Genomic DNA, 12227 nt, shown 5'->3' with positions numbered 1-12227 from the left:
GCTTTGTGCCGCAGAGAGATGTAAAGTAATAAAAGGGTCGAGGGGAGAAGGAAAAATTCCAAACAGCATCATAATCTTAAGCCAAACCTCTGAGCTGTCGGTCTCTCTCCTGTCACATCGCTGCCGGGCGTAATGCGCAAAAACACTGATTTAGAGAATAATTAAACAACAGAATGATTCTTTAAACGCAGCGCATTGGCAGTGCAGCTGTTACAGAGTCCAGATGTATATTCAATTTTTTTCTTCTAGACACCTCTTATAACGAGTCAATTCAGCTACTTCTCTGTGCTCCCACTTCAGCTGCACACTCTCAGTTCGTATAATCTACAATATGCTGATATGCTGAACGCCATCACATTTTTAATTTGGAAAATGGCATCTATTACAGCTTAGCAATACTTGTTTTTTTTGTTGTTTTCCCATTGTCTTGTTCCATACACTTGTACGCTTTTTTAGCCCAACCACGATATTAACACAAGCCAGAAAAAGAGAAAAATGACTTGTACCTAAGCCCCTGTCTGCATTCCTACCACTGTGTCTCTCTCCCCCATCTCTCTGGAGAGAGAGAGAGAGAGAGAGAGAGAGAGAGAGAGAGAGAGAGAGAGAGGGAGAGAGAGAGAGTGTGAGTGAGTGTAGGACAGTCAGAATCCCAAACAGAGGCCTTCATTAGGACACAACACCAGGCCAAATAATTGGAAGAGTCTAATTGCCTTCTTCAGGAAGTAGGTGTTACATATTCGGAAGGTGTTCCCTGTTCCCCTTCACTTTCCAACTGAGTTTCGTCTCTCATTTTTTGTCCCTGATGGGAGTATAGAATGATGTGAGGAAACACAAAAGGAAGAGAATGAGGAGGAGGGGTGGTATATGAGAATATGAGAGAAAGAGAGAGAGAGAGAGAGAGAGAGAGAGAGAGAGAGAAGGAGCTGGAGGTAATGTCTGTTTTATATCGTGAGGAATGTAGAGCTTTACAATTCCCAGAGGATGTGACAAATGAACATCGGAGAAAAGCTTTGGAGAAAAAGGAAGGGAAAAAAACAGACGTGTGTGTGTGTGTGTGTGTGTTTTGTAATGTGGAAGATGTGCTTAAGCAGCCAAAACTACATTATGTAGTGTAGCAGTGTAGCCTGGAAGGTGAGGAACATTATTCAGGGAAGAGAAAGAAAGAGCAAAAAGAGAGAGAGAAAGATGTAAGAGACACATTAAGCTTCCTCTGGAGGAGTGCATCCATCTGTGGGCGTGGACATGAGGGATGACTGTCCTGCTTCATCATCATCATCATCATCATCAGCATCATCAACACAACTATTCCAGAGAGAACGGCTCCACAGAGACATTCACACCTGGAGAAGCTTCTGTATTTGTACCCTATATTTCCAAATATAGCCCTTATATGCAGTGAGTTCTGCCACGTTAAGGTGCACCCATAGAGGACGCTGCTTGCATGAGATGAAGTGGGCCCTTGTGAGTCATGAATCTCCACTCAAAACAGTTGGTGATGATTTGTGATCCAATTAAATCACCCAGCATCACTCCCTGACTTCACTAGAGTCACTTGACTGCCATCAAATACTCACAGCAAAGTTGTAGCACCTATCAAGAGCCTCTCTCTGCAGGAAAGACAGAGCGCCTTCATGTGTATCAGGCATAGAAAGTGTTTAGACAACACTCTCAACCCAACACAGCACCTGAGCTCCCAGTGTGTGCGGCTGCACTAGCTTTAGCATGTAGCAGGTTAGCAGAGGCGCTAGCCAGGCTCTGGGGCATGTCTCTGCGAGTCTGTGGAGGTAATTTTACAGCTCGCTGACTGGAGGTAGCCACACGGCAGGTGGCCAGCCCCCAGGGTCAGAGAGGGAGAGAGAGAGAAAGAGAGAGAGAGAGAGAGAGAGAGAGAGAGAGAGAGAGAGAGAGAAAGAGAGAGAGAGAGAGAGAGAGAGAGAGAGAGCAATTTCCTTGTAGCTAGAAAATGTGTGTGTGTGGGTGTGTGTAGGACTCTTGTATAGGAGTGAGTGGTCTTGTGTGCATATGTTTGCGTTTTATATGTGTGAGCATGTGTGTTTCTTAGCCCAGGTTGGCTAATTTTGGAGAGTCCTGCATGCCCAAAACAAAGGATATGTTCACCGTATTAGCATGTGTGTGTGTGTGTATGTGTGTGTGTGTGTCCTAGCCCAGTGGAGTGGGTGATTTTGGGGAGCCTGTGAGGTTTAGTTCAGGAAGAGGATGGATTCCATGGTCTTCTGTGTGAATACATACATGTGTGTGCATGTGTGTATGAGTTTGTGTAGGTGTGGGTGTGTGTGTTTCCTAGACTGGGCCAGCTGATTTTGGGGAGTCCTATGGGCCAAAAAAATAAATAAAAAATCTTCACTGTGTGTGTGTGTGTGTGAGTGTGTGTTTGAGGGATCTTGTTTGATCTGGATTACTGATCCCCCCTCCCCTCCCTGGGGTGACAGGGCTAATTTCAGACACTTCTTCCCTACAGCGAGCTGCTGGCCATCGCTAAGGCCCCACCCCCACCCCAACCTCAGCTGCGGATAGCCAGCTACGATTAGCGTCCGCTAGCAAACCTGTGCGAATCTGAGATGACAGCTCTAAGGTAAAGCAGCTTGAAGGAACGCTCGAAACTTCCCCAATAGAACACCATTAAAACAATGAGTGTGGGGTCTAATCCAAATCATCTCAGTAAAACTACCTTAAAGCAGGTAGATATAGCTCTCATTATAATACCTCTCAGTCAGAGAGTACTGGTGGAACATTATCATTTTAATCCATTTATTTCTAGATGTTTTCTCTGTGTTTTGGATGATTTCCTCAAGAAGCGATGCGTGAAATAATAAGAACTATCTCTCAACAGAATAAGACACATTCTTCAGATAGAATTCTAAATGATCTATGTATTTACTGATCAGTCAAAAGCTTAAAACCACTGACAGGAGATGTGATTATCTCATTACAATGGCATCTATCAAGGGTGGGATATATTAAGCAGCAATGAAGTCAGATCTGAGCAACTCTGGCAAGGGCCAGTTTGGGTTGGTCAGATGCTTTGGTCAGACGGCAGGTCTTGTGAGGTGATCTCATTATGCATTGTTAGTAACTACAAAAAGTGGTCCAAGAAGCAACAACTGCTGAAATGACGACGCCAGGGTCATGGGCACATGAGAGTAGAGCATGCGGAGCGAAGGTTAGCCTTTTTGGTCTGATCCACTGAAAAGCTACTGTAGCACACGGTGCTGGAAAAGTTAATGCTGGCTCTGACAGACTGGTGTCACACACACAGGACGTTGCAGCTTTCTGTGTATCCACTGACCCCTTCATTTCCATGTTGTCATTTCCCCGGCTGATTACCTTGGATAACTTGTCTGACTGTTAACTTGCTGCCTAATATATCCCACGCCTCAACAGATGCCACTGTACCGAGACAATATTATTTAATACACCTGGCAGTCGTTTTAATCTTGTGGATGGTTGGTAGTTGAATAATTATAAATGCATTTGTGACTAATATTTTGGGACCTGACTTTATTGTAGCATTGGAATGAAAGAAAAGGAGGACACAAAACTGTCATTCACTACAAAATGCAACACAAACACCAGCGCTCTAGCTTTTCCTGTCGTTTTCTCTTTTTCAAAAGAGAGCGAAAACACACACGAAAAAATATTGATGAATCAATTTTCCAAATGACCCTTATTCATATGTAGAGGGAGACCTCAGTATTAAATTCAAGCACTTTACAACAAATGGCCATGCCATAGGGTGCCATTTTGATGTATGTGTGTATGGGTGGCTAGGAGCGAGAACAAAAGGCTGCTATTTGTCTGCGTGCTCATGGGGGAAGGTGCCATATCAAACATGCAGCTACATCCTTCAGAACCGTCCGAAAACGGGCCGAGACATATCAATTACCCACCTGTCACCTCGCCGGACGCTTAGGCAAATCAGCCCAGACCAAGAAATGGCACAAACTGAACAGGTTTCCTGAGAACATGTGTAAAAACGACCTCTTAGCAAATGAAATCATCTCAGATCCAGTCACAATATCTCATACTTTTTATTGTGAGATTATTTGAAGTATATTCTCTGATTATTTCAATATTCACCAAAGTATTTCACTTGTTTTGAGTTTTTTTTTTTCATCTGGTGAAAGTGCATTATTACAGTGGCAGATTGCTTCTTAAAAAAACAAACAAAATCTGCTAAAAAATGTCACTTTCACCTGATAAAATCACTCAAAAGACATGTAAATATGTGGAATAATGTCAGAATGAGATATATTAAATAAACTGACCACATTTAGGATGATTTCATTTAATAAGAGGTCATTTGCAGTGTGTTTTCAGATATAATTCATGCATAAATGTATGTTAAACAGCAATATGTAAAAGTCAGGTCACAATGGGTAATACGTTACTTATTTTTCAGGATATATTAAATATAAGACAGCAAAAAGAAAAAGGTAGTTTAGGTTTTGGTCACGCTGCACCAAAACAATATAGTAACAATTTAAAGACTATAAGAAGAACAGTTCAACACTGTGGGTTTGAAAGAATGTGTAGTTGGAAGGAAATACAGACTGAGAAGAGGAAATAAAGGCAAAACCCAATAGAAGAATCTGGTGTTTGCCAGTTCATAGACATAAATATCACTGAATGGGTTTGGAATTAGCATGCCGTGTGCAACCAACTCCTAAAACTGAGCTTTGGAGGAGTAACTGCACATTTATCTGAGAAATAGAATGCAGAAATGGAAGTTGGAATAAAGGCAAAGAGTGGAAACTGAAAAACCAGCTATTGTTTAGTGGCTGAGACTTGTTAAACAGCAATTTTAATTTGAAATTAACATCTGACACAGAGCTGCAGTTTTGAGAATCGCACACACACACATACACTCACACACACACACAAATGTGAACCTATGGGGTGTTTGTGCCTGCTGTTACTTCTTGGCTCTGTTGTTTTCGTATAATGTGAGCTGACCGTTAAGGTCTACATGAGGCAAGCTTGCTGCAGGCTTAAGTGTGTGTGTGTGTGTGTGTGTGTGTGTGTGTGTGGTAGTCCCAGTTAGAGAGTGTGTGTGTCTCTCTGAATAAGGAGCAGTCTACCTGATCATAACTTAAAGGGAAAGGATGTTTACGCATATACACACACACTCACCACACACACTCACACTTTCGTCTTGCCCTTGGCTCTACACTGAGACGATGAGACCTGTCAGCACCTCATCTCTCTCTCTCTCTCTCTCTCTCTCTCTCTCTCTCTCTCATACACACACACACACACACCTGCAGGTTGCAAACAGGTCCTCTTTGGTGAGTGACAGAAGCAGAGTCTTTCTCTCAGAATCATTCTCATCTCTCGTTTAACACAGATCAGATTTGAAGCAGACAGAACTCTCCCTGTCTACTTCAATAAGAATAAGGGTGGGAGGGATGTGGGGAGAAAGATGAGAGGGGCAACCAACATTTTCTGTACTTTTCTGTTGCTAAATGCTGGAGTAAATTGTGTTTGTATTTACAGTTAATTTCCTTTGGTTCTGGTTGATTTTCAGTTGCAATTAGCTGCAAATAATGCCCCTAATGAAATAAAATAATCTCAAATCTAGTTAATATATATACAACATTTATTATTCTGAGACAGGAATTACCTGAATTATGTGTGTTAGATCTATAATTACGACAAAATGAAATAAAATATACACTTGAGGTCATTTGAGATGACCTTAGTTACTCTGACACATAAGAGAACATCTACTGATAGCTTCTTTAGAGAAGAAATAGGTTCTTCTTCAGCACAGCTCTCCTGTTTTATAGACTGTACGGAATGTACAGTGAAAAGTATCAGTGGACATTTTTTTAGCTCAATGGTCAGAGACCTTTCCAAGCTCCTAATGTCAGAAAGTGTGTTTCCTCTAGAGACTGTACGCTTCCACAGAGCTGCTGTCCACTCCTGGGAGCTCTAAGAACATGAGCTCTCCAAATAGGAAGCTCACTCGTTAGTTAAGAGCAAGCCAAAAGGGCCTAAGGGGGCCAAAGAGCCAAGGCTAGTGCTGCCACCCCGCACCTGACACAAGTGACCCGAAGGCAAGGTGCCGGACGGCTGCTCGCTTTCAACCTTCACTTTAAGACCTGCTCCACTTTTCTGTTTGTGTGTATTTTCTCTGTGGGCTTTTGCAATGGTTTTCTTACCTCTGAGCTCTGAAAGAAAATAAGTGGTGGCATTTTTCAGTTTCTCTCTCTCTCCCCTAACTTAACCTCCATCAATAAATTCATCAATTCATTCATTGTCTGTAACTGCTTATCCAGTTCAGGGTCGCGGTGCGTCCGGAGCCTACCCGGAATCACTGGGCGCAAGGCAAGAACACACCCTGGAGGGGGCGCCAGTCCTTCACAGAGCAACACACACTCACACCTATGGACACTTTTAAGTCACCAATCAATGTGTGTTTTTGGACCTGGAGGAAACCCACGCAGACACAGGGAGAACACAGACAGTCCTCCGGAGTGGGACTTGAACCCACAACGTCCAGGTCCTTGGAGCTGTGTGACTGCGACATTACCTGCTCGCCTCCATCAATAAATGAATAAATAAATATAATTCAGTCCTGCCTTTCCACTGGGTTTTCATATACTATCATGTGTGCTGTCTTCGTATGTGTGTAAAAGAACCATGGGGCTTACTCTTTTGCCAGTCATGACTTCTCACTTTCACTTTTTGAATTCTTAAAGAAAATGAAAGAGCATGTTTTTTTCACTCTTCTACTAATTCTCTCTCTCTCTCTCTCTCTCCATCATACCTTCTCGCATCATGCCGACAGTGAGACACTTCATGAAGCGACAGGCTTGGCAGGACTTCCGTCGGCGTTTGGTGATCTCACATTCGTTGGTGGCGGGACAGCTGTACTCAATGTTCCCTGTGGCCAGACATGTAGAGAGAAAAGAAGAAGAGAGTGTTTAATGACCGATCAAGTCATAGCTGACAGACACATAGATTTATTCACATCAAATTATTCTGTAATGACAGAAATATGCCGTTTGAAATGACCCATCTACAGAAAACACCTTACATGTAGTCAGTATATCTCATGAATCTCATCATAAGAGTTTGTAGGAGAACTGTAAGATTACTGTATTGTGTTATATTGATATGTTTGCTTGTTAATTTGATGTCTGGAGGTAATGTGGATAATTTAGGTTATTTTTTTTTCTTTAAATGATGCTTAAAACAACATATATAATCTACAAAAACAACAGAATGATAACAAAAACAAAATAATTATAATAAAATCATTTACCCAAGACAAGCAAAGAATAAGGTTCTCACAATGACACTATTCTCACAAAGTGTAACATCAGATGAAAAGACTACTGAGAAGATTTAAGATATTTTAACTTAATAAGTCCAGCTCAAAAGAACCTAAACCCCTAAATTACAGTCTAATGCTGATGCTTCAGCTAGAGTTATCCCCGATGTAATACACATGATCCAGATAATCAAGGTCTTCAAGGTCGCATGAATACTGCATAAGGTGCTTTACTACAGGGGCGGAATGGAGCTCTAAAGAATCACTCTTTCTTCAGAAGAAGGCAGCTATTGCACTATATAAGGCCAGACGTTTTGCAGATACTTCTTCATAACTAGAGAATTCAGCTACTTTTGCTAGCACGGGTTTTCAACTGAACACAGTTTGAATAATCATCATTCACCAAAAGAATGAGAGGTCACCATGTTTAATGTAATCTCTTGGCTAGAGCAGTGTCACTGTGTTCTCTGGAGTCATGGAGCTCCATACAACACAGTTGAGGTGCCAGAATTAATCATCTGAAATCTCATCTAATGTTTATATGGCTGAATGCCATCAAATCCAGCAATGTTCTAACCTCCAATGTAAAGCCTTGCCAAATAAGCAGAGACTTACTACAGCAAAACAATAGCAAACTATTAATTAATATTGAAATGGAAACCATATAACCAGGTGTCCACAAACTTTTGCATGCCTAGCATGCCTATGTTACATTCACTGTTACAGTGTCCTTTGTAAGACTCACAGGCTCTCTCTCTTTCACACACACACACACACACGTACAATTAACATAGGCCCCGTCTGGGACCTTCTCACTGATGAAATATTTCAGAGTTAATCAGACTTTGTAAACACTGATTTGTATTGACTTCTCTTCTGTGAACTGATGTTTCCTCATTAAAAAGCAGATTAGCAGAGTGAAGGGGGGAAGTGGGGGTTAGCGATCGCTCAAGACTGCTAATTCAACAGGAAACAGTATTTAAAGTATGCATGTCCATTAGACTAAGGTCCAATACTCATTAGTCAGGTAATCACCAAGGTCCCATTAGGGTCTGTGGATTGGGCACATCATGTGTTGGGGGGAAATGGACATGAATGTTTAGGTGCTAGGTGACTCGCACAGTTGGGTCGTCTTAAGCAGAAGAGAATGATTTATTTTCTGTTATATATTTCATTCTTTCCAGTCCCCAAAACTCACACAACGCTTGTAGCTTAGCCTTTTCAACACACAAACTGACCAGTGGCATTGCAGAATCAAGATCATAGAACTACATGATAGAGTGGGCATTTTGATGAGTGTTGGAGCAAAAGGGAGAGCCGTCCCTGGCTCGCACCCCTTGATCTTTACACTCTGCAAAAGAGCAAAGACTATTATGATGTCTTTGCACCACCAAGTAGAACCAATGTCCTGAGTATTGTGCCACTCAGGATCCTAAAGGAGCTGTTTAAATGTCTAAAAAAATCTCCACCAATCTGGCGCCCAAGCTTCCCCTCCGCTGTTGCTGTGTCCTGGATATCAACATGACTCCATTATGTGTGCTCCTGTGTTCATGCTATGTTTTTTTTCTGCTTGCAGAATGGAGCTCTGTGATTTGTGTAAGGTGGCAGTCGATTATTGTCTATCACTCAGGAGCTGCTGCCGAGAGGCTTCAAATGTGTTTAAAAAAGCGCCGCGCTCTCATCACTCATCAATCTGAGTCAAACGCCAGCGGAGTTCATTACCGACTCATGTCCAAACGTTGGCCTTGGACTGACCTTACGCCACCATCTCTCTCTCTCTCTCTCTCTCTCTCTCTCTCTCTCTCTCTCTCTCTCTCTACCTCCCTCAGCTGAACAGAGAGAGAGAGAGAGAGAGAGAGAGAGAGAGGAAATGGAGAGAGCGACGCAAGCTCTACCGGCTGAAATTCACGGTGGCGGCTAGCTCTGAGTGGCTCAATTGGGAAGTGATAGATGCAGGTTGTCAGGTGGCATTGGAGAAGTGCCACCTCTTCACCAGCTGCCAGAGGCTCAGAGTGGCCGCAGCGGCCATGCCGTCGCCCCCTCATACTTCCCACAATCCCTAGCCCTAACACTCCTCCTCCTCCATCCAAAACCCACTCAGCCTGGAAGTCAATAAACACCCAGCTGGATGAGGCAGCTTTGGAAATTACCAAGAGTTTCATTGGCTAATGGGATGAAACATACCAATATGTCAAACTCCCAGCATCCACCGGTCTGGGCAGAACACAATATCTGACCCAGTTATATTCCCCACTGTATTATTCCCTGACAGTATTTTTGAAGTATATATAGTCTCATACCATTTTAGAATGACTATCCTCATCAGGGTTTATATATGGTTTAAGATCTGTTTATTAATGTTTATTAATCAGGTTGTAAAGAAATTAAAAATCATTAATAATCAGTTATAACAGAGTGACTGCTGAAGCAACATCCATCTGTATTCTTAAATGTCAGATCATGCCGTATACGTGCTTTACCTTGTCTTCTCCATCACTCTCTCAGCATTAGGCCTGTCAGCTTCATGATATATTTAAGTGTAATCTATGTGATACAAATTACTATCAATGATGTTTAAGGTATTTACCACCAATTAATAATGATTTAATAAACCGTGCCTAAACTTTAGCACTTTAGTCTTTAATTTTTTCAATACCACCTGTACTTTTGTATTTATCTCATCATTAAATATAAACAGCACTGCTATTATAAAGAAAGAAGCTTATAGAGCTCAAGGCCTGTGGACATTAAGAATTGCCCTGCACTGATTCTAAGAACCATATGGTTCTTTGACGCAAAACTCTCCACCTAAGTGGCTGAGGAAGGGTAAAAGCCAACCTTGAATGGTCCTCTTGAAGAAGGCCTTGCAGGCCTCACAGGAGGCCACTCCGTAGTGGTAGCCCGAGGCGATGTCCCCACAGACGAGGCACAGTCTCTTGGGCATGGAGTTGAGCATGTACTCGCACTTGATCTGTGAGTCCTCTGCAATGGTGCTGGAGCAGTCGTCAAAGCGCTTGGCAGCGGCCCCGCTGGGCCCCAGGGCCCCGGCCGGCCCATAGAGGCTAGGCGAGTCTAGGCCGTTCTGGTGGCCGTTCATGGCCGAGCTGTAGCTGCCGCTGGCGTCCGAGGAGCCGCCGGGGCTGTGGTGGTTCACGCTGTCCGTCAGTGAAGCCGGGCTCGAGGGTTCCGTCTTTATGTACGAGGGGCAGCTGGACTCAATGTGCCGGTCCTTACTGGACATTCTGCAGAGGAGCCTGCTTCACACACACACACACACACACACACACACACACACACACACACACACACACACACACACACACACACACACACACAAAAAACACAACATACACAAAGTATGTCATTATCTTGGTTTTTCGGATTGGAAGCAGAAAGCAACAGCCAATGACACGAGACAGACAAACTCAGGCTAGGTTTTAGCACAAAATTTTCTAGATGTGTCCCCCAAGCTCCCTTGCTCACCATTTTCTACACTGGCAAAATCACAGTGTTACATCAACACTACTACTCTCAAATTAACAACGAGGGTGTTAAAGAGGGTTCATTTTCATGCTCACGTTGTTAATTTAACACTAACAGTGTTCATCCCACACAAAACAAAATTATCTCTAATATCATAGAGAAAGTATGGAAGAGAGAGAGAGAGAGAGAGAGAGAGAGAGAGAGAGAGAGAGCGTGAGAGAGACAGAGAGAGAGAGAGAGTGAGAGAGACAGAGAGAGAGAGAGACATAGACAGAGAGAGAGTGAGAGAGAGAGAGAGAGAGTGTGAGAGAGAGAGCGTGAGAGAGACAGAGAGAGAGAGAGAGACATAGAGAGAGAGCGAGAGAGAGAGCGTGAGAGAGACAGAGAGAGAGAGAGAGAGAGTGAGAGAGAGAGAGAGCGTGAGAGAGACAGAGAGAGAGAGAGAGCATGAGAGAGACAGAGAGCGAGAGAGAGAGAGAGAGAGAGAGTGAGAGAGAGAGAGAGTGAGAGAGAGAGAGAGAGAGAGAGCTAAAAAAAAAGCTAAAAAACTAATCACTTCAAACAGATACACTTCATTTACCAGTAAAGGGATTCATTATATTATTTGTATCTTAATAAATAAAAACAGAAGGCAATGTGATGCTGCCAAATACTGCACATGTATTGAGACACACTGTGTTCTGTCGTGTATTTGGGGCAGGCTACAAGGCATGCCGTCTTCCTGTGACACAGAAAGAGAGGCAGGGAGAGAGAGAGAGAGAGAGAGAGAGAGAGAGAGCGAGAGAGAGAAACAAAGACAGCAAAAGCCTCAGGCTCTGTGAGATACAATGCTCAAGCAATCCTTCCAGCATACTTTCTCACTTTGTCTCTTGCTCTCTCTCTCTCTCTCTCTCTCAGACTGTGTATAAAAAGGGGAGAGCACTCAGCAGCTAACAGAAAGCCTCCCAGCTGCGAGTTCTGAAACCTGCTCCCATTTTTCCCCAGTGTTAATGACTTCTCTGCGAGGAAACATAAGAGCAGAGCCACGCAAAAAACCTCGTACGACAGTCTCCCCTGGGCCTCGCTAAAGTGTCTGAGAGACTCTGTATCTACATCCCAGAGAAGACGGGAGCTAGAGCTAGAGACACAGCACAAAAAAAATGTTGAAATACAGGAGAAGAGAGAACAACTCAGCACTATGATTATTATTCACTGCAGAAACTGATGTGTTAGCAAGTGCAATCATCTTAAATGTAGTCAGTATAGTTAATGTTCCTGCTGTTACACTATTCAAAGGTGAATTCACTTATGCGCTGGTGCATTTCATTTGTTCTAACCTGTGTATTTAGTGAAAGTGTGTTACTCGACTGGCAAATAATTGAAGCATTATTTCTTGAAAATAAGCACTTGTTTTCCAGGCAAGTAAAACTGACAATGTCACCCAATAAAAACAAGTAGAATAGGAATA

General features: G+C 42.9%; 1 protein-coding gene across 5 annotated transcripts in view; it reads right to left on the bottom strand.

The window, feature by feature from the left end:
* esrrga (estrogen-related receptor gamma a) overlaps positions 1–12227 on the bottom strand; it is a 161256-nt gene that overhangs the window by 61297 nt on the left and 87732 nt on the right. For 3 of the 5 annotated variants that reach the window (XM_066681455.1, XM_066681430.1, XM_066681446.1), the window contains exons 4-5: positions 10136–10554; positions 6791–6907 (exon numbers count right to left, since the gene is read on the bottom strand). In XM_066681455.1, coding sequence (XP_066537552.1) covers positions 6791–6907; positions 10136–10554 — 536 coding nt within the window. The remainder of the gene's footprint in view (positions 1–6790; positions 6908–10135; positions 10555–12227) is intronic. The other 2 variants (XM_066681439.1, XM_066681465.1) reach the window with 1 other exon arrangement.

Source organism: Hoplias malabaricus, chromosome 1 (assembly GCF_029633855.1).
Source record: "Hoplias malabaricus isolate fHopMal1 chromosome 1, fHopMal1.hap1, whole genome shotgun sequence".
Taxonomy (NCBI): domain Eukaryota; kingdom Metazoa; phylum Chordata; class Actinopteri; order Characiformes; family Erythrinidae; genus Hoplias; species Hoplias malabaricus.
Note: the sequence above shows the minus strand (reverse complement) of the source record. Positions and strands in the feature narration are given on the sequence as shown.